The 17,165-nt window shown below is 41.0% G+C and overlaps 1 protein-coding gene across 1 annotated transcript in view; it reads left to right on the top strand.

Annotated features, from left to right (window-relative positions):
* Positions 1 to 17,165, top strand: part of tjp1b (tight junction protein 1b) — a 58,237-nt gene that overhangs the window by 25,345 nt on the left and 15,727 nt on the right. The window contains 9 exon segments of the mRNA XM_034204790.1: positions 9,720 to 9,776; positions 10,264 to 10,388; positions 10,489 to 10,591; positions 11,397 to 11,718; positions 12,744 to 12,850; positions 14,009 to 14,078; positions 14,081 to 14,176; positions 14,279 to 14,423; positions 16,724 to 16,860. Coding sequence (XP_034060681.1) covers positions 9,720 to 9,776; positions 10,264 to 10,388; positions 10,489 to 10,591; positions 11,397 to 11,718; positions 12,744 to 12,850; positions 14,009 to 14,078; positions 14,081 to 14,176; positions 14,279 to 14,423; positions 16,724 to 16,860 — 1,162 coding nt within the window.

Here is a 17,165-nt window from a genome sequence, read left to right as displayed (position 1 = left end):
TGACCCACTGGCCTTGATTTGGTGTTAGAGCCGCGTTCTACCTTAATGATGAATCTGGGCTAAATGTTTGGAAAAAGAAACAACCTATTTGTGTTCAAATCAACCTTGATGGTTCTTTTTGTGACATTCTATAACAGGTTGGCAGACCAGAATGGTTTATTTTGGGTTATTTATTTTCTATTTATCTACTTTTCATTTCAATTTGTGCGTTTGTTGCATATTTTCACTGTGATGCATTTTGTCTTTTACAAAAACATGTGTAACAACAACATGTAAACACCTTCTCAGCACACTGCGGTCTTGTTGGTGGTCCTTGCTGGTTTACCTCCATGCTGGAGAACTGAATGACAGGGTATGCAAATCATGCCCTTACATAAAGTTTTAATAAACTGTAATAACAGTCTCATAAATGTCAAGAATATGATGAGGAGCAATCAGTGTATTACAGGCAGTAAGGGATGTTTAAGTGCATGAGGTTGAGTGGATAGTTTATAGTTTAATGTCAAACTAAGGCGCCCTGAGCGGCCTTGTACCCTTCCGATCATGTCGGGCATTAATATGAGGTGGGCAGTAAAATGTTGCTCGCCGACTACGATGTGCATTCGTTTTTCTTGCCTTGCTCTCAGCGGTCTCAGCACGACCTGGGACAAATCGTTAAGATAAGGACGGCCCAGCCTCAAATATCAACTCATGTATTTTGTTATGGTGGTGAAGGAAAATGTAGTTCTTCATGGACAACAGGCGGCGCCTCAGCACGAATGCTGTTGGCAGATGCTTGGAGTTGCCTCAGGATGAATTCACAATCTTGTGCAGCCAGCCATGCAGTACGCCAGACTCTATAGAAAACATACATCTTCACAGTAATGTGGTAAGATGATACCAATATAAACACTCCTGAAAGTGTTTCCACTAAGTACTGTTTGATAAGATGTTTCCCACGGGAGGGAACAATGCTCTTGGTTTGTTTTCTGTGTCGGTCTAAACTGCACTGCAGTAAGCTTCTTCCTAATAAAGCTGCTGAAGTTCACACAAACACCATTATACATTGGGATGGGGTCTATGAAGTAGTGAACTCGCTGGAGGGGATATTAAATGCAGGCTGTTGGGCGAAGTCCATAGGGACTTGGCTTGGCAACTGGAAGGTCACCAGTTCAAGTCCCGGCAAGACCAAGTGCTACCGAGGTGTCCCTGAGCAAGGCACCGTTCCCCACACTGCTCCTAACACAGGATGGGTCAAATGCAGAGAAACAATTTCCCCACGAGGGATTAATAAAAGTCCATCTTAATCTCCTGTAGAACAGTTTAACATCTTGTACTAATGTGAAAGATAAAAGAACAAAATAACTTAGTTCTGCTCACATTAAAGCCGTCCATCAAAGTGAAAATATAATCAATAAATGTACTCAAATACTTGCTGAGAAACATGCAGTATTGTGTTGCCCTACAGATTGTGTAATCCTCAGAATGTCCTTCCTCGTTGTACCTGGGACGTTACACAAGTCACATGTGCATCTCATCCTCAGTTTTCACTTTGTTTCTTAATTTAGCTTTGAATTGCTTTATTAGCAACCTGTTTGTGTTGGAGGTCATATGTATTAGTGTTTGTGTTGTCGCGGTTTAAGAAACATGTCCTTGTGTGTTGTATATGATTAACTGTCATTTTGACGGACAGTAATCCTCGATGGGATGTCACTGACGTGCTGAGCATAATGTGTGCATGCCATGCAGCGCACCTGGGGTGGAGGGGCGTATTAATGTCCCACATGCAAAGAGGTTTGATGATTCCTGCTCCGGCTCAACACGGCGCCTCAGGGGTTAAGTCCGATACAGCAGTTTACACTGCGGATGGATGCTAGTAGAGAGGAGTCCCGTGCTGTAGCGGAACTGCAGATCCTACACAGATCGCTGCCAAGCCAGAGGGGATTCGCTCCGATCCCATGAGCGTTTAAGGACAGAGTTGGAGCGAGGAACACATTGTGAAGAAAAGGATGTTGGGAGAGGACACAGAGGTTTGCAGAGGAAGCTTTCGGGTATAGCTTCGGGTTGTGTTTGTTAACCCCTCACCTGTGGTCGTGATTTCAGTTGTTTCCGAGCCAAGGAAAGAGAAAGGAAAGAAAGGCGGGGGCCGGTTCCTGCGAGCACTGATTGGTGCGGTTAAACACTGAGGCTGCTGATGTTCGTCTGCTGGAATCTACTGAGGAGTCGCTTCTGTTTGTGTTCTGTAGTCACCAGGATGAACTCGTGTAAGTACATCTGATCTTCAATGCATCAGGATTTAGCTGAATATTTAAGCAACCAATCAAAAAGATGAAAGGAAATAAGGTAGAAGTCTGCTTTACTGTTGCTGTTAAATAATGTGTGTCTTTGATGGCTGTAATGGTTTGTAATTCAGTTTTATGTCAGAGTTAATAGGTTTCATCCGTTAACCTTCCTATCACGCATGCTTTGCTGCATCCCTCCCACTATCTGCTCTCCATTAGAGGACCCACAGCACAGTGTCTAACCATGTTGTATGTGCAGAGTGTCCCTTCTCTCTCAGGGGACCCCCGACTGGTGCTAGGCACGGGCCCTCATTAGCATCTGAATATGTTCTCCGGAGCAGGGGAGTTTTAGCGGTTGTCAGCACATCGTTTTCAATTCCTGAAGTGATCAATCATCTCGTTCTACTTGTTTGCTGCTTCACTGCCAGCAGCCACAGTGGAGTGTGATCCTGTTGTTTTCTGTATTTGGCCGCAGTGCCACTTCCATACGGTCCTAAAAGTATCCTTGTTTTGAGTAAGCAATGTGTTGCATAGTTGCTGTGGTGGCGTTTGAATCCTTGTCTTAATAGCCGCCTCTATCGGGGTTGTGGTTTCTGACGCACCTCTCTTTGTTTCCAAACAAATTAGCGGAGAACGTGGTGGAGTCAGAGGAGCTTTATTCGTTAGTCCAGACGGCATATAAACAGCAGGACACATGTCTTGGCTTCATACTAAATAGAAGTTAACAGTCTCCAAAAGAACAAAAAGAACACGGGCAAAAGTCTTTTCCGTGTCCCCGTCTCATCAGCCTCAGCTGGGTCCTATCAACCTACCATATATAGGCGTATAGCCATGCACGTGACACTGACGCACATTTCGTAAACAAATAAGTGAGCCTTAAAAACCATAGCGTGACTCACAAAAAGACCTGATTAATTAAGAGTTGAATCTAATTTATATTATTATCAAGCCTAACATTCAGACAATAATAACAAAAGGAAAATGGCTCGAACAGTTACGTCATTTAAATGATACATTTAAGGTTTTCTAGAAGGCAAGGCAAGGCAAGGCAGGCAGGGCAAGTTTATTTATATAGCACTTTTCAACACAAGGCAATTCAAAGTGCTTTACAAAAAATGAAAGAGATTAAGAAAATGGCATTTAAAATCAGTCATTAAAAAGAAAAGCTAATAAAATAAACATTAAAAGAAAAAAGTACATGGATAAAAAAGGGAATACGTGCACTAAAGTCTTTACTAGCTTCTGGAAAACCCTGCCATTACCACGGTTTAAACTATCTACAAGTTATCTTCTTAAGTTGATTTTGTTTGAGCTAAACCGCAACATTGAGTACTTGAAATGTTGTTCAGTCCCACTGTTTGTAAAATACAGTTATCTATATAATATCCCAGCTTCCTCTATTGTCATATCTGCCCTGCACTGGCACTGTAAAGGCTTTGTGAAAGTGACCGACGTCCCTTTGTTCTCCTCAGGCCTCACAGACAAATCCAACAAATAGAGAAAGTAAATGTTTTCTCTATGCTGTACTGCATCATTTGTTTCAGCCAGTCTGTGGCGTTTAATCCAACATGAGATGTATAAACGTACTCCAGTGTTCATGCTGCACATTTCGCTTAAACCTCTCTGTTGCAGCATCACAACGGCAGAATTAATGAGAGCTATTTTTAGCTACTCTTGTCCCAGAGCGGTCAAAATTGAATAAGGTTCTGCCTCACCCCTAAACCATACTACAGCACAACATGTATTCTCTGTCAGAGAGTTGAGCACCCCACCATAGTGCCTCAGCTCCCTTTTCGGAAGATTTAGTTTTTCTGCTGAATAGAGAGTTGGGCAGCCAGCTCTCTTTCATTTGAATGAAACTCCAAAGTGAATACAAAATGAAACACCATCTTAGCTTCCGTCTTCATGGGTCGTGTTGGGTATTGTGATGACTCCAGGTTGAGATATTCTTCTACTTTCTTTTGGTGCAGATTTTTACCTTACACCTCATAGGCATTAATCCCTACTTGTAATATATCAAAGCAGTTGGATACATCAGTTAGTTTCTATGTGTTTGTATTAGCTACAGTACAACAATCTGGAGACGGATGAAAGAGATGTGAGGCTAGCTTGCAATGCGACCCCAAAGATCAGCTCCGTTTACTGTTTTAACAGCCAAATCTGCAATTGAAAAGAACTGTCAAAAGACAAGTATGCTGCCAAAGTGGCTGGTAGACTTGCCAATAGTCGCCAAACAGCAGGTATTATTATTGCACTTGATTGAAATTGTCCTGCCAGGTCACACAACTACTTGTTTTGGTCATTGCTTCATTTGAAATCAGTGCCTTATAGATTACTTTGAATAATTGACTGCCTATTACCAGGTACCAAATACCAGTATTTGACAAAGATACAGTTGAAATGATCAGTATATGGATTCATTTAGGAATAACCTTTTATATTTTGTAGTACACAATTAAATCATTTGTGTACTTTAGCCATTTTTGTGAAAAGAAAATGGCAAAGGTAATCTGGTTGCCGCTTTTCCAATGACTATCTGCTAATCTTCTCTGATGTGTGTACGGTAACTATAAACTGAATATTTTGGGGTTTTAGATTGTTGGTCGGACAAAACAATACTTTAGCCTATGTCAATGAGGACTTTGGGTAAATGTGATCTGCATTTGTTCACCATTAACATGTGATGGACTTAATGTTAAAGCAAGACAATGGTTTGCACACCTAAATATAATGAAAGTAACAGTCCAGTCAAAACGCAGTACAATGTCGAACCAAGAGTGCAAAACCCATCACTTTACTATAGTAGAAGAAAACAAAGAACATACTTGAAAAGCTTGAACCAGTGAGCTTTTGCAAGTTTTGCTAAAAACATAAAACTCAAGAGAAAATAAGTTATACTTTATCAGAGTAGTTTCTGATCAAATTTCAGTCTAGAAATAAATAGCCTAATCATCTCCACAATCATTTCTACTCTACCATTATGGAACACAATCATTAGTTGCAGCCCTAATTTGATTCATGAGGTAATTAGTGGTTTAAACTGCTGATGTGAGAGTTTCTTTGACAGACATGCTTTAATAGTTTGTTCTGCTGAGCAATAAAGCCCATCTGTATGGGTTTATTGAGGAATTGTGTCATTAGCAGTCTGTGTATTGACTCCATACAGTCCATTTTTGACCACAGCTTTCCTGTCCTCTCTGCCCTCAGCTGTGTGATCCATCTGTGTTGTAGTGCTGGCTCCAAAGTTCCCTGGTTGTAATCCCCCAAGCATGACCCAACCAACATGGTGCGTCTCCGCTGAGCAGCGGCTGCCAGCCCTGGCTCTGGCTTGTGGCATGAAGCTTCTGTTGGCACCGGGACTTTGTGGCCATAAAGGGCGTACACAACAGGGCCACAAAAACTCATCAGTCTCTGGATGCTGACACGACTTCAGTACAAACTGTACACAGAGCAGTGCAGAGTGGACTCAAACACTGGCTTTTATGTTGTTTACTTGACTTTTGAGATTAGTGTCCCTGGCTCTGAATAGGGCAATAAAGTGTTGGATTGGTTGTTGGCTTGAAGACAAAATGCCATGTGTGTACAGTATTTTTATTTGATTGTACTGCCAGTCATGTATCTTTGTTAATTCCTACAGTACAGATATCAGTACTTTTGAGGCCTTGGAGCCTTTTGTGTTGAATGTGTTAGGATACACATTTAGCAACTAATAAAGAACGCTTATTTAAAATGCGAAACAAAACTTTTGTTTCTAAATTAATTCAGCCGTCTTTTTTTTAAACCTCCCACACACATTTGAGAGGAACTTTCAGACACGGCCTGAAAATGTCAGGCCATTCGAACAACACCACACTGTGCCCCCTCTGTTACCAGAGCAACGAGCTCTGCAGGAGGAGAAAGCAAAATTACATCCCTTCAAAGTAAAAGGTGTGTGTCTGTGTGTGTATGTGTGTCTTCTGTTTTCCCTTCCTACAATTCTGTTTAGTTTTCATTTATTTTCCACTTCCTTCTGTTTTGCCTCATTTGGGATTTTAGGGGATTTTGGGAAAAACTGTATTCGTTTGTGTGAGCGCTGCATAAATGCTAATAAAGAATTTATGGAAGTAGGAATGTCAACTGGAAACCAGCACCTCCCATAACGTTGCAGTTCAGTGGCACACCATCTTGAAATGTAGAGGAAATGTGGGAGTTCTCTGCATCAGCGTTTCCACAGCGCTGATGAAGAAGATACGGGTATAAATCTTCTTCCTCCGAATAGAAAACTTCCTGCCCCTGTTTTCAGCCGTCTTGTTAATATTCAGATGTCTTTTTTTTCTCTCGGAAGTGGGGAAGTGTATTCAATATAAAAAGCCAGGGGGGGGGTTCCCCTGTGCAAACTTTTGTCCCCGTCTCCTTGTGTGAATCCAACCATAAGCTACTTGAGGAGTTTGAGACTGTTGCTGCCAAAGCTCCAAACGTCTGGGGCCACTTGTGGCGATGCATTCAGTCACCTGTATCCAGACACGGGCTAACACTTGGCACTTAGCCGACAGGTCGAGACAGACATGAGGACGACGTGCTGAAGGGTCTGGGGGGTCAAACAATAAACAGGACGGCAGCAACCAGCTAAATTACATCCTTAGACTTTTCCATCATACGTTGACGTTGCTAAAGATAGCCCACATTGAAGACATTATCTCCCTGAAAAGTGTTTCCATTTGCCTGTGACTCATATTCACTTGAACTGGTTGGCCCTACTTTACCACATTTTTATGGTGATGTGCAGATTTATCTTCAACGTGAAGACGTTCGATGTTTGGGGTTAGAAGCTGCCAACAAGGCGTTTAATTAACAAAAGCAAGAACAATGTTGATAATGGAATTGTAAACACACGACACGAGATATGTTTATCAATTTGTATAAAATGGCTGAAAAAGCTAATTTTTCTGTTAACCTAGTAGTGAAAGGGTTTCCCATTAGGAATATACTCTAAAAACCTTTAGCCTACCCCTTGTTGCCAATATGTATTGTTGTTTATAATATTTGTATGCATTCATTTTAAGGAATATAATAATCTCAGTAAGGACCAAAATAAATTACTACTAAAATGTTGTCAGCTGAGAGTTCGAGCACTAGAAGTGATGCTGCCTTTAATGTAACGTTCATCTCCCTCCGCTCAACTCTCATTGCACTTTAATGTGCCGCAACATGAGATCACTCTTCCCAACAAGTCCTGTAAGTGTTGGAGGTGTCAGAGAAATTACCGGCAAAGCAGGAGGGAAATGTGCGACAGTCTCACCCATTAAGGTCACACTCGTCGGATCAATTTACATGACAAATGGGGGTTATTGCATTAAGTTGCTGTGATGTGGGTTGTAATTTCCCCCAAAGGAATGGACCTGCTAGTATTTTATACGCAGTCATTGAATGTCTAATGTGTCGTGAGATTGTGGTGGAGGTGAAATGATATAAAAGGAGAGATAAGAAGTGGGGCGCAGAGGACAGTGTTGATGACCCAACAGCTGAAGGAGGCGACCGTCATCTCATCCTCTGTGGTGTTCATGTAACGGAGGCTGTGCTTTAATTCAAAGACTTACTGTCAGTGTGACCTCATCGTACTTAGCAGGGTTTTATCAATCAGAATCAGAAACAGGTTTATTGCCAGGTAGGTTCACACATACGAGGAATTTGACTTGGTGTCATGGTGCAGACATAAAATGTAAAACAAGAAATCTATTTCCCCACGAGGGATTAATAAAAGTCCATCTTATCTTATCTAATATAAAACAACAAATAGTTTACGGACACCGTAATAAAATATAGTTAAATACAATAAAGCAGTAATTTACATGGAAATCGAATGCTATGAAGGAATTATAGGATATGGAATATGAAACAAGCAAACAAAAAGCAAACAAATTAACAAGACAAACACGTCGCTGATGACGATGACCTAATGTCTTATGTATAAGAAAAATATATGCTAGAGGGGGGTGGGACCAGAAAAGTTTTTTTTAAGCTTCTTCTTGCCCCTGTTGAACATGACAGACTATCTGAGAATTATTATTGTTTTTTTTATTTTTTTTGTACTTTGTTATAATTATTCATTTGAGTGAGAAAAAAAAAAAGAGAATATATATATATATATTATTATTGTATGTTTTTGTTTCTGACATGTTCAATAAACTGACTAAAAAAAAAATACAAGAAATATGTGCAGTATGAGCATTGTGTGCATTAATGTAATGCATATAGAGTATGTGTTGTGTGATTGTATTCAGTGTAAACATGGCACGTCTCACTGTGGGTCTACTTTAGGGGAGAGGATGTTGACGGTGTGTGGTCTGTTTGGTAACGTGTGAGTGTACTGCAGATAAAACCAAGCACAGCACAGTGCTATCTGTATCACTGTAAATAGGTAACAGTGTTAAACTTGAAACAAACTCAATAAGCTGCTGGGTGCAGCGCTGTATGTGTATAGTGGATGTGACAGTTCCCATCCTTATTAGATTTCGCATGTCAAGAGGCCAGAAACACTGAGACTGCCTCCCTTAATAGAAACTCTTAACTCAGTAAAGGGAATGAAGTGGAAATGGGCTTACCTCAAATGATATGATTGTCTTTTAAAATGTGTATGATACTAGTCCGGTTATTGTTTTCAGTGTGTGCTCTCTATATTTGACAGTGCAGGCTCTAATAGTATTCCTTCCATTCCTTTCTTTGCCGTGCAGGAGTGATGCAAATCATTTAAAAAAGCCTCTTTTCCCTCAATCCAAGATAAGATTAATTATACTGCAAAAGTGCACTTACTGTACATAGCGTACACATTATGGAGGCAATTAGCTAGATTGTGCTCATCACATCCACATTATTCACATGGAGAAGCTCCTGATGGACCATGCTGCAGACATCGAGATAAAGGTTAAAGTCACAGTTGTGCTGCTGTGAAAATCCATTAAGGAGCAAATGAGCTCGAACACTGAAATGTTACAATTCATCAGTTTGAATAATTATTTTTGCATGGTACATGATTTATTGCTTCTTGACGGGGGGGGAAAGGGTCTATAGATGAATCGATAATGAAAATCATTGTTAGTTCGGATACATTTAAAATGCAGTGTGTTGACAACCAATCGCCCAAATCCCACAAACAGGAAATATTTACATTTGAGAAGCTTCAACCAATTATTTTTTGCCATTTTTGCTCAAAACATCATTACCAGTAATCAATAATATACTGGTTTCCAATGAACTCTGTCATTCAACCAATGTCTTGAGAGAAAACAATAGGTTTGTCCTTTGGATAAGTGTTAAATTGATATATTTTCAGCTGTATTGAAGATGTTGAATGACTTTGAACCTGTTTGGTGTTAACTCGAGGGAAGTGTCAGGTCACATGACCGACCCTCTGTGTCCCTTTGTCAGGAGACAAAAGGCCTTCTCTTGTTAATCACGCTGTGCTTTATCTCTGTCTTCCAGAGCGCCGCAATGGAGGAGACTGTCATTTGGGAACAGCACACAGTAACACTACACAGGGTACGTGTCAGCCTTCCGCCCTCAGATGCTCTCTACATCTGTCTTTGTTCAAACTCCTCCTGCTCCCAGTATCTCTGTGCTCTGCCTGTTTCTGCTATCTGTGCTTTCTTTCTCAGCATCCTCTTAAGTGTGCTTACTGTGTGAACAGATGCAGGTGGAACAGACAAAGCAGACATCAGAGCTTTTTCTGTTAATGTTTTTTGTCTATGAAGCGTACAAAAATACACCAAAACTGCATTTTGTGCATGTTTTTGCAGACAAAAGCTAAATGAATAATATTTGGAGTATGCTTCGTAATAATGTATATTTTTGTACCGTTTAAAAGAAAAAGTGGAATATGCCAGTCGACTATTTCACTTAGCTCTGTCTGTCTGTCGGTATTCAGACCTATTTATATCATGCATGCACCAATAAAGGTATTCTGATTCTGATTCATAGTATTTTGTTCCACACATCAACATCCTAATCTTTGTCTCTCTGCATGCAGGCACCAGGGTTTGGCTTCGGGATAGCCATATCAGGAGGTCGGGATAACCCTCATTTTCAGAGTGGCGAGACCTCCATTGTCATTTCGGATGTGCTGAAAGGAGGTCCAGCAGAAGGCCTGCTGCAGTAAGATGTTGTTCTATTATTGACATGTATTAGTATTGAATTACACTTCCTGCTACAGAAGGACTCCGGCATGATGCCTGTCTCTGTGTCCTCTCTCTAGGGAAAATGACAGAGTCGTTATGGTCAATGCTGTCTCCATGGACAACGTGGAGCATGCATACGCAGTCCAGCAGCTTCGCAAGAGTGGGAAAATTGCCAAAATTGTAAGTGTCAACATCCTACTTTGAATTCCTTTTGATTTGGTTAATGTATGTTACCATGCATGGTATAGAGTGCCACAAGCTTACTTCCTAAAACCCGGAAGTAAACTTCTTCCGGTTCCTTCGACAAAAACACAATGCAATTTCTCCATAGGAATTTGGAAAATAGCTCGAAATAAGGTCTGGTGGTTGACACACATTTAAGAGACGGATCATGTTTTGTTCAGTCGGATAATATCCACATGTCTACCCTACTTTTATAATTTTCTAATCGTAAATCTAATCGCCAGATAGATTTATGCTATAAACGAACTACAACTTAAGATCCATATTCAAAAATACAGATTCAAAATTGCACAAGTTGAAGCGTTTGTTTTAACAGTTTGGAAAAACTAACTTAGAGGAGTGTTTACGTGTTCGGCGTAATGACGTACAACGGCCTCGACAACTTCTGTAGTCCTATTCAGCCACATGTAACACAACCATCGTTTTTCAGACATGTAAACTCTTCAAAAATCACCAGTGGGGTCACTGCGGATGTATTTAATGTCGTAGAACAAAACGTGATCTGTCTCTTCAATTTGTGTCAACCACAGACCTTATTTCTAGATATTTTCCAAAATCCTATGGAGAAATTGCATTGCTTTTTGGCGAAGGAACCGGAAGAAGCTTACTTCCGGGTTTTAGGACTGTGGCACTCTATTAAGATATTTCCTATATATTCCAGAATTGCCTAGTAGGAGAAAGTGCATGATAAGAGAGTGATTGATTTCATATTCCTGTAACTGATGTCCTATCGTATTTCCAGACAATCAGGCGAAAGAGGAAGGTGCATGTCCCCATGGGCCGCCTGGGGGAGAGGGAAACGATGTCAGAGCATGACGAGGAGGAGGACAGCTACGACGAAGAGATATACGAGACGCGGAGCGGACGCAGCGGGGCTTACAGCGCTGTGGGCGGGGCTATTAGCAGGCGCAGCGGGCGTGGCAGCGGGCGGAGGGACAGGGAACGGGAACGGGAACGCAGCGGCTCGCGGGAGAGGAGCATCTCCCCACGCTCAGACCGCCGCTCACACAACCTGCCCCCCCGCCCCGCGAAGGTCACACTTGTCAAATCCCGCAAAAATGAAGGTGAGGCTCACAATGTCGGGGATGAAAAAGGAGGGCACTCTTTTTTTTGAAGATATCTTAATTGATATCTCGGTTTTTTTTCCACAAAAGCAAGTGATACAAGGCACGTACATTCAGTTCAAATTCACAAAGTAATGATATATGCTGCACATTCCGAGCAATCAAAATGTGCCCACACCCCTTTAACAACCTATTGAGTTTCCCCTACCATTGTCTTGGAGGGGCGCTGCGCCAACGGAGCCCCGCGGCCCCCCGCCCCCCCCCTGAAATTCAAGGTGTTTAAAAATAAAATAATAATTTTTTTATTAATTGTTTTTTTTTAATATATATATATAGCACCAAATTGCAACTAATCTACTGTCACTTTTCACATTGAACATGTGCTCTTTTATTAAATAAACTAAACGCTTTCATTTTAAGTTGTGATTTTAGTGTTTTTTACCCTAAGAAACACTGATGCATAAATCAATAATCCACAGCCCCTCTCTCTGCTCCAGAGGATTTAAAAAATATATATCCCCCCCCCCGCTCAGGCAGCACCCCCCCAAAGCAGTAAACCTAGGGGAAACACTGTACAGGTCACAGAGCACATTAACAATATTGTTTGTTACTAAATAAGTGTAAGGGGGGGGAAATAAAACAAGAAAAAATAAAGAAATAAACTGAAATAAAGACAACAATTTTAATAAACAAATAATTACAAATTAAAATAAAAGAAGATTTTCTGAAGTAATCAAGGAAGTCACCTTCCCTTTTATTAAACCCACTGTTAGAGCCCGGCTATAAGGAGAGAATAAGACCTCCAAATCAGCCTTGGTCAACTGCCATAGTAAATACAACTTGCCAGACGCAGCAAAATCCAAGTTCACTCAAGTAAATCTAAGTAAAAGAGCAATTAATCTTCTTTAATCAGTACTGTTAATCCCAGCGGGAGCAGCGGCTTGACAGTGAAGTGCAGGCAGTGCGGTGTGGTCACGTGAACTCTGTGCTAACATGCTCTTTGTTGCTGTCGTTCACTTTGTAAGCAGAGTATGGCCTCCGCCTGGCCAGCCACATCTTTGTCAAGGACATTTCCCCCGAGAGCCTGGCAGCCAGGGACGGCAACATCCAGGAGGGAGACGTGGTACTGAAGGTGAGGAAGACAGGAAGCATGATCAACATTTGATATGGAGAGATCATAGGATGTTGAACATGAGCAAAACTATTTAAAATAACATTATTTTATGGATTTTTCTATTGTTACTTGTACAGTTACTGCTGTTCTAGTCGCTGTACCTTTTATTCCTTATATTTATTTTCACAATCTAATGTTGCATAACAGCACTAACAGTATACCTGCTTGATGTAGCTCAGTGCTTTCACATTTTGGAGAACGCATCAAGTGGATTTTTCTGTTCACTAGCTTCTTTTTGAACTGTAGCTGTCCTGAACCAATCGTTTCTCACATCCAGCCTTCTAACACATGTCATGTGATCTTATTTCATGTTAGCACTTAAAGGTGGGGTAGGTAAGTTTCAGAAACCGGCTCGAGTGCACTAAAATGTGAAAGTACACAGCCGAAAAGAATCCGCCCCTTCCTTCAGACTTCCTTACAGAGCACCTCCTCCAACACACATGAACACGCACATGACGTCAGCAGACTGGTGAAAGTGGCCGCCTGTTGCTGGCGAGTCATTGAAGTACTGCTGCAATGCACGCCCAATGACAGCACGCCCAATGACGGCACGCCCAATGACGGCACGCCCAATGACGGCACGCCCAATGACGGCACGCCCAATGACAGCACGCCCAATGACGGCACGCCCAATGAGGGCACGAGATACATTTGTGCGTGCACGAGATGGAAGGCTGACGGACAGGGCGGCAATCCAATCCGGCTAAACTGATTGGTTGTACTTTTTACAGTATTACGGCTTCCACAGATGAATTTTTTTTTAAGATATTCATTGCTATCGGGATGTTAAGAGCATTCCATGGAATATAACAAAAAGTGTATCTCAAGCCGGTTTCTGAAACTTACCTACCCCACCTTTAAGAAATGAGAGCTTAATCAAAAGATAAAAGTAAAGAATTACAAATGTTCTACAATACAGCCCATATTTGATCCTACACATTGATTTAATCCCGACAAATCAGTGTACCTTTTACACAATACATTTGTAACTCAAGCTAAACTTCTTATATCACCATTTTATTGCATTCAAATGTGAAACTAGGAAGTCTTCATTTGATCTCTCTTATTTTGTATATCTTTGTCATGGCTAATAGCTTCTTTCTCTGACTCCCACAGATTAACGGCACAGTGACAGAGAACCTCTCCTTGATAGACGCCAAGAAGCTGATAGAAAGGTCAAAGGGCAAACTAAAATGGTGGTTCAGAGGGACGACAGGGCGACCCTGCTGAACATCCCTGACCTCGATGACAGCCTCGCTTCAGCCAACGCCTCCGACAGAGACGGTGAGAGTGGCGTTAGTGTTCGACAGGAATGAGGATCGGCTCAAAAGCCAGTGTTTCCGTGTGTATTTCAGTCGTTGAGCAGTGTCTCTTTTGTTTGATCAGACATTTCAGATATCCATTCGCTGGCATCCGACCATTCCAATCGATCGCATGACAGACATCGTAGCAGCCGCTCGCGCTCTCCAGACCGAAGATCTGAACCCTCAGACCACTCCCGACACTCGCCTCCACAGATCAGCAATGGCAGGTAAAATCCATACAAACATACATTAATATAGATTTATATTTCAGTCTCTTAGCTGTAACGGAGGAAACAAAAACTGTGTTGAATCATAATCTGTCATTTTAGTTTTGCTTCTTTATTTTTGCTACTATCTATCTCTTGTTTGCGAATAAAACAGTTGCATCACAGCAGCAACAATAATTAGGATTTCAACAAAAAATAAATCACAAAAAGTGAAGAAAATGCATAATCTGGCATCAAAGTGTTAAGAAAACAAGCAATGTGATTTGTTACCACCAGAGATGTAATATTAACAAAACTATATTAATAACAGCAAAGACCTATTGTGTGATCAAAACTAAACATTTTCATATTTTAAGCTAGAGCTGAAACACATTTCTGACAAATTTGAAACTACATGATTAGTTGAGGAAATAATTGACTCATTAATTAATATTTTATTAATAATGAATGGTTTGTATAGTTATCGTAGTTATAGTCAGCTATATTATTATTTTAAAGAGCTATTCATATAACTGATTTTGTCATTGTGTTTGTGCTTTTACCTGTCAACGTTTATTAAGAAGGCTTCTTTGTTTTTGTTGTGGTTGTGAAGGACCTTCGATTTTATGTTTGGGTTAATAAAAGCCATCAGCCCATTCAGCACTTCTGTGACTGTAACCTTGTTTAAAAGAACCTCATTAATTCTTCATTTAAACTCAATAGAGCACCAGAGTGGTTCCCCTTTCACACTGCTTATTGACCCGAGCAAAAATAAAAGTCAACTGCTGCAAAGAGAGACAACCTTGGTCAAAATGATGGTCTACTTAGTGTAAAAGTACAGTGCTTAACCTAAATTACTTTGTGTTCAGATTTTAACATCCTCTGTGTAATGTGGTACCTGGAAAAGTCTTTCAGATGATGGTGTATGCCAAACAAAGGGAACTGTATTAGCAAAAGTACAGTCTCACTAACACTTACTAAATGCGATTTGTCTGCCATTTGTATTCCCTTAACAGCTGGAGAATACCGTAAGTTTGTCACCATAACTCGGTGTGAGTAGTTAGCTATAGTGTTGGTAGTAAATCCTGGATAGAATGAATGTAGATGAATAGACATGTAGATCTAGTTTTAGTTGAGGGGGTTTCAGAGTCACAGATTTAACAGATTTTCTTGCCAGAAACGTTTGGTAAAGGTGACTCCAACAGGAAGATGTTACTTCATAATAATGCTGATCATTTTCATCATCAATTATTCAGGGCGCTGTCTTGTTTTGACTTGAGATGATAGAGTCCGGTGGAAGTGTCATAGGATCCTCGTGTCTCTTAATGTTTTGGTAGGCAAACCACACGTTTGGCACAAAGACAACATGGCTCCAACAGGAGAGGAACAAAGGCCCGTCAGCAGCTATTAGTGTCAACTGTCATCCCTTTTCCATGTGGCTGAGCTTCTGTAGGATTCTCTTTATATCTGTGGATGTCTGGCCACATTTGGTTGAAAAGATTGTATTGTTAGGGCACCGTTCACATTTATGAATATGTTGTTGATCAATCATTTATGACACATTCAACTACTGGAGCGAGTATGTTAATGAACAGGAAGGATTAGTTAGGACAGGATGTTATTATTTATTTGAACGTGGATCAGTGACCTGTGACCTTTTCTTTCAGTTCAGGAAGTTGGCCGTTAAAAGTAGGGCCTCCTCCTGGAGGGGTTTGAAAGAGATGTGTCGCTCTGCAGCCGGTTCAAATGGGATTGTTACCTAATCAAAATGAAAGCAGTGTTTTGCCAGTGAAGTTGTGCCAGTGAGCAGGAGGTGAGAGCCTCAGATCCTGCTCTGCTTACTTCATTTCCCGTCTGGTTTCTCATTTGAAACACATCGGGAAACTCTGCATTTATCAAAACACGGGGAAATTCTGTCATCATTTACTCTCACGCAATTGGCCGGGGTCACTGTGGGTTACAGTTTACACAGCCTGACTGTTTTTTATTTATTAACTGGCATCAAAGTCAAACCTGTGCTGGTTTACAGCCAAAGCCAAACATTGAAATGCTAACAATAAGCTGCTGTAAAACAGAGCATACAAGAGTGAACTGACAATCAAGACTCAGCTAGTGCGTGTCCACTGCAGTCAGGAGAGAATTGAACTCATCTCAGGTTTTGTGTTGAATGGCGTTCAGCTGTAGTTTTGTTGCTTGTAGTCGAGATGTAGCCTTAAAGTTCTCCTCCTGCCTCCGAGCTCTACATCTGCAGAATACACTATTTATAATCTCACATATTCCTTTTCTAAAGATAAATTGTACAAAAACATCTATTTCTGTAGCAGTCACAGAAGTCGTGATGACGAACGAATCTCGAAGCCGTCTTCAACCCCAGTGAAGCTCCCGGAGGAGGTTCCTCTGCCCAAACCCAAGGAGGCGGCCACTGCTAGAGAGGAGAAACAACTTCCTCCACTCCCAGGTCCGTGAGAGAGGAATCTGCATTTAAACGTGATTCGTTTGTGTACTTGAACGAAATATGTTTGTCAATTACCTTTTTTTCCATGACAAGACTGCATAAATCCCAGTCAGCACTAACTGAGACCAGATCAACATGCACTGGAGTTCACAAAAAAGAGGAGGACAAGAAATGTGAAAAATCTTTTATTTTGTTGATAAAAAAACGACCAATTAGAAACTGTTGTTTCCTGTACATCTTGCACCATATCATTAGAACTCACTCCAAGTAACTTATTAAAGTTAACAGAGATGATAAAAGGCTTTAGG

This window comes from Gymnodraco acuticeps, unplaced genomic scaffold (assembly GCF_902827175.1).
Source record: "Gymnodraco acuticeps unplaced genomic scaffold, fGymAcu1.1, whole genome shotgun sequence".
In the NCBI taxonomy this organism is placed as follows: domain Eukaryota; kingdom Metazoa; phylum Chordata; class Actinopteri; order Perciformes; family Bathydraconidae; genus Gymnodraco; species Gymnodraco acuticeps.
This window is presented reverse-complemented; position numbering and strand designations above follow the sequence as displayed.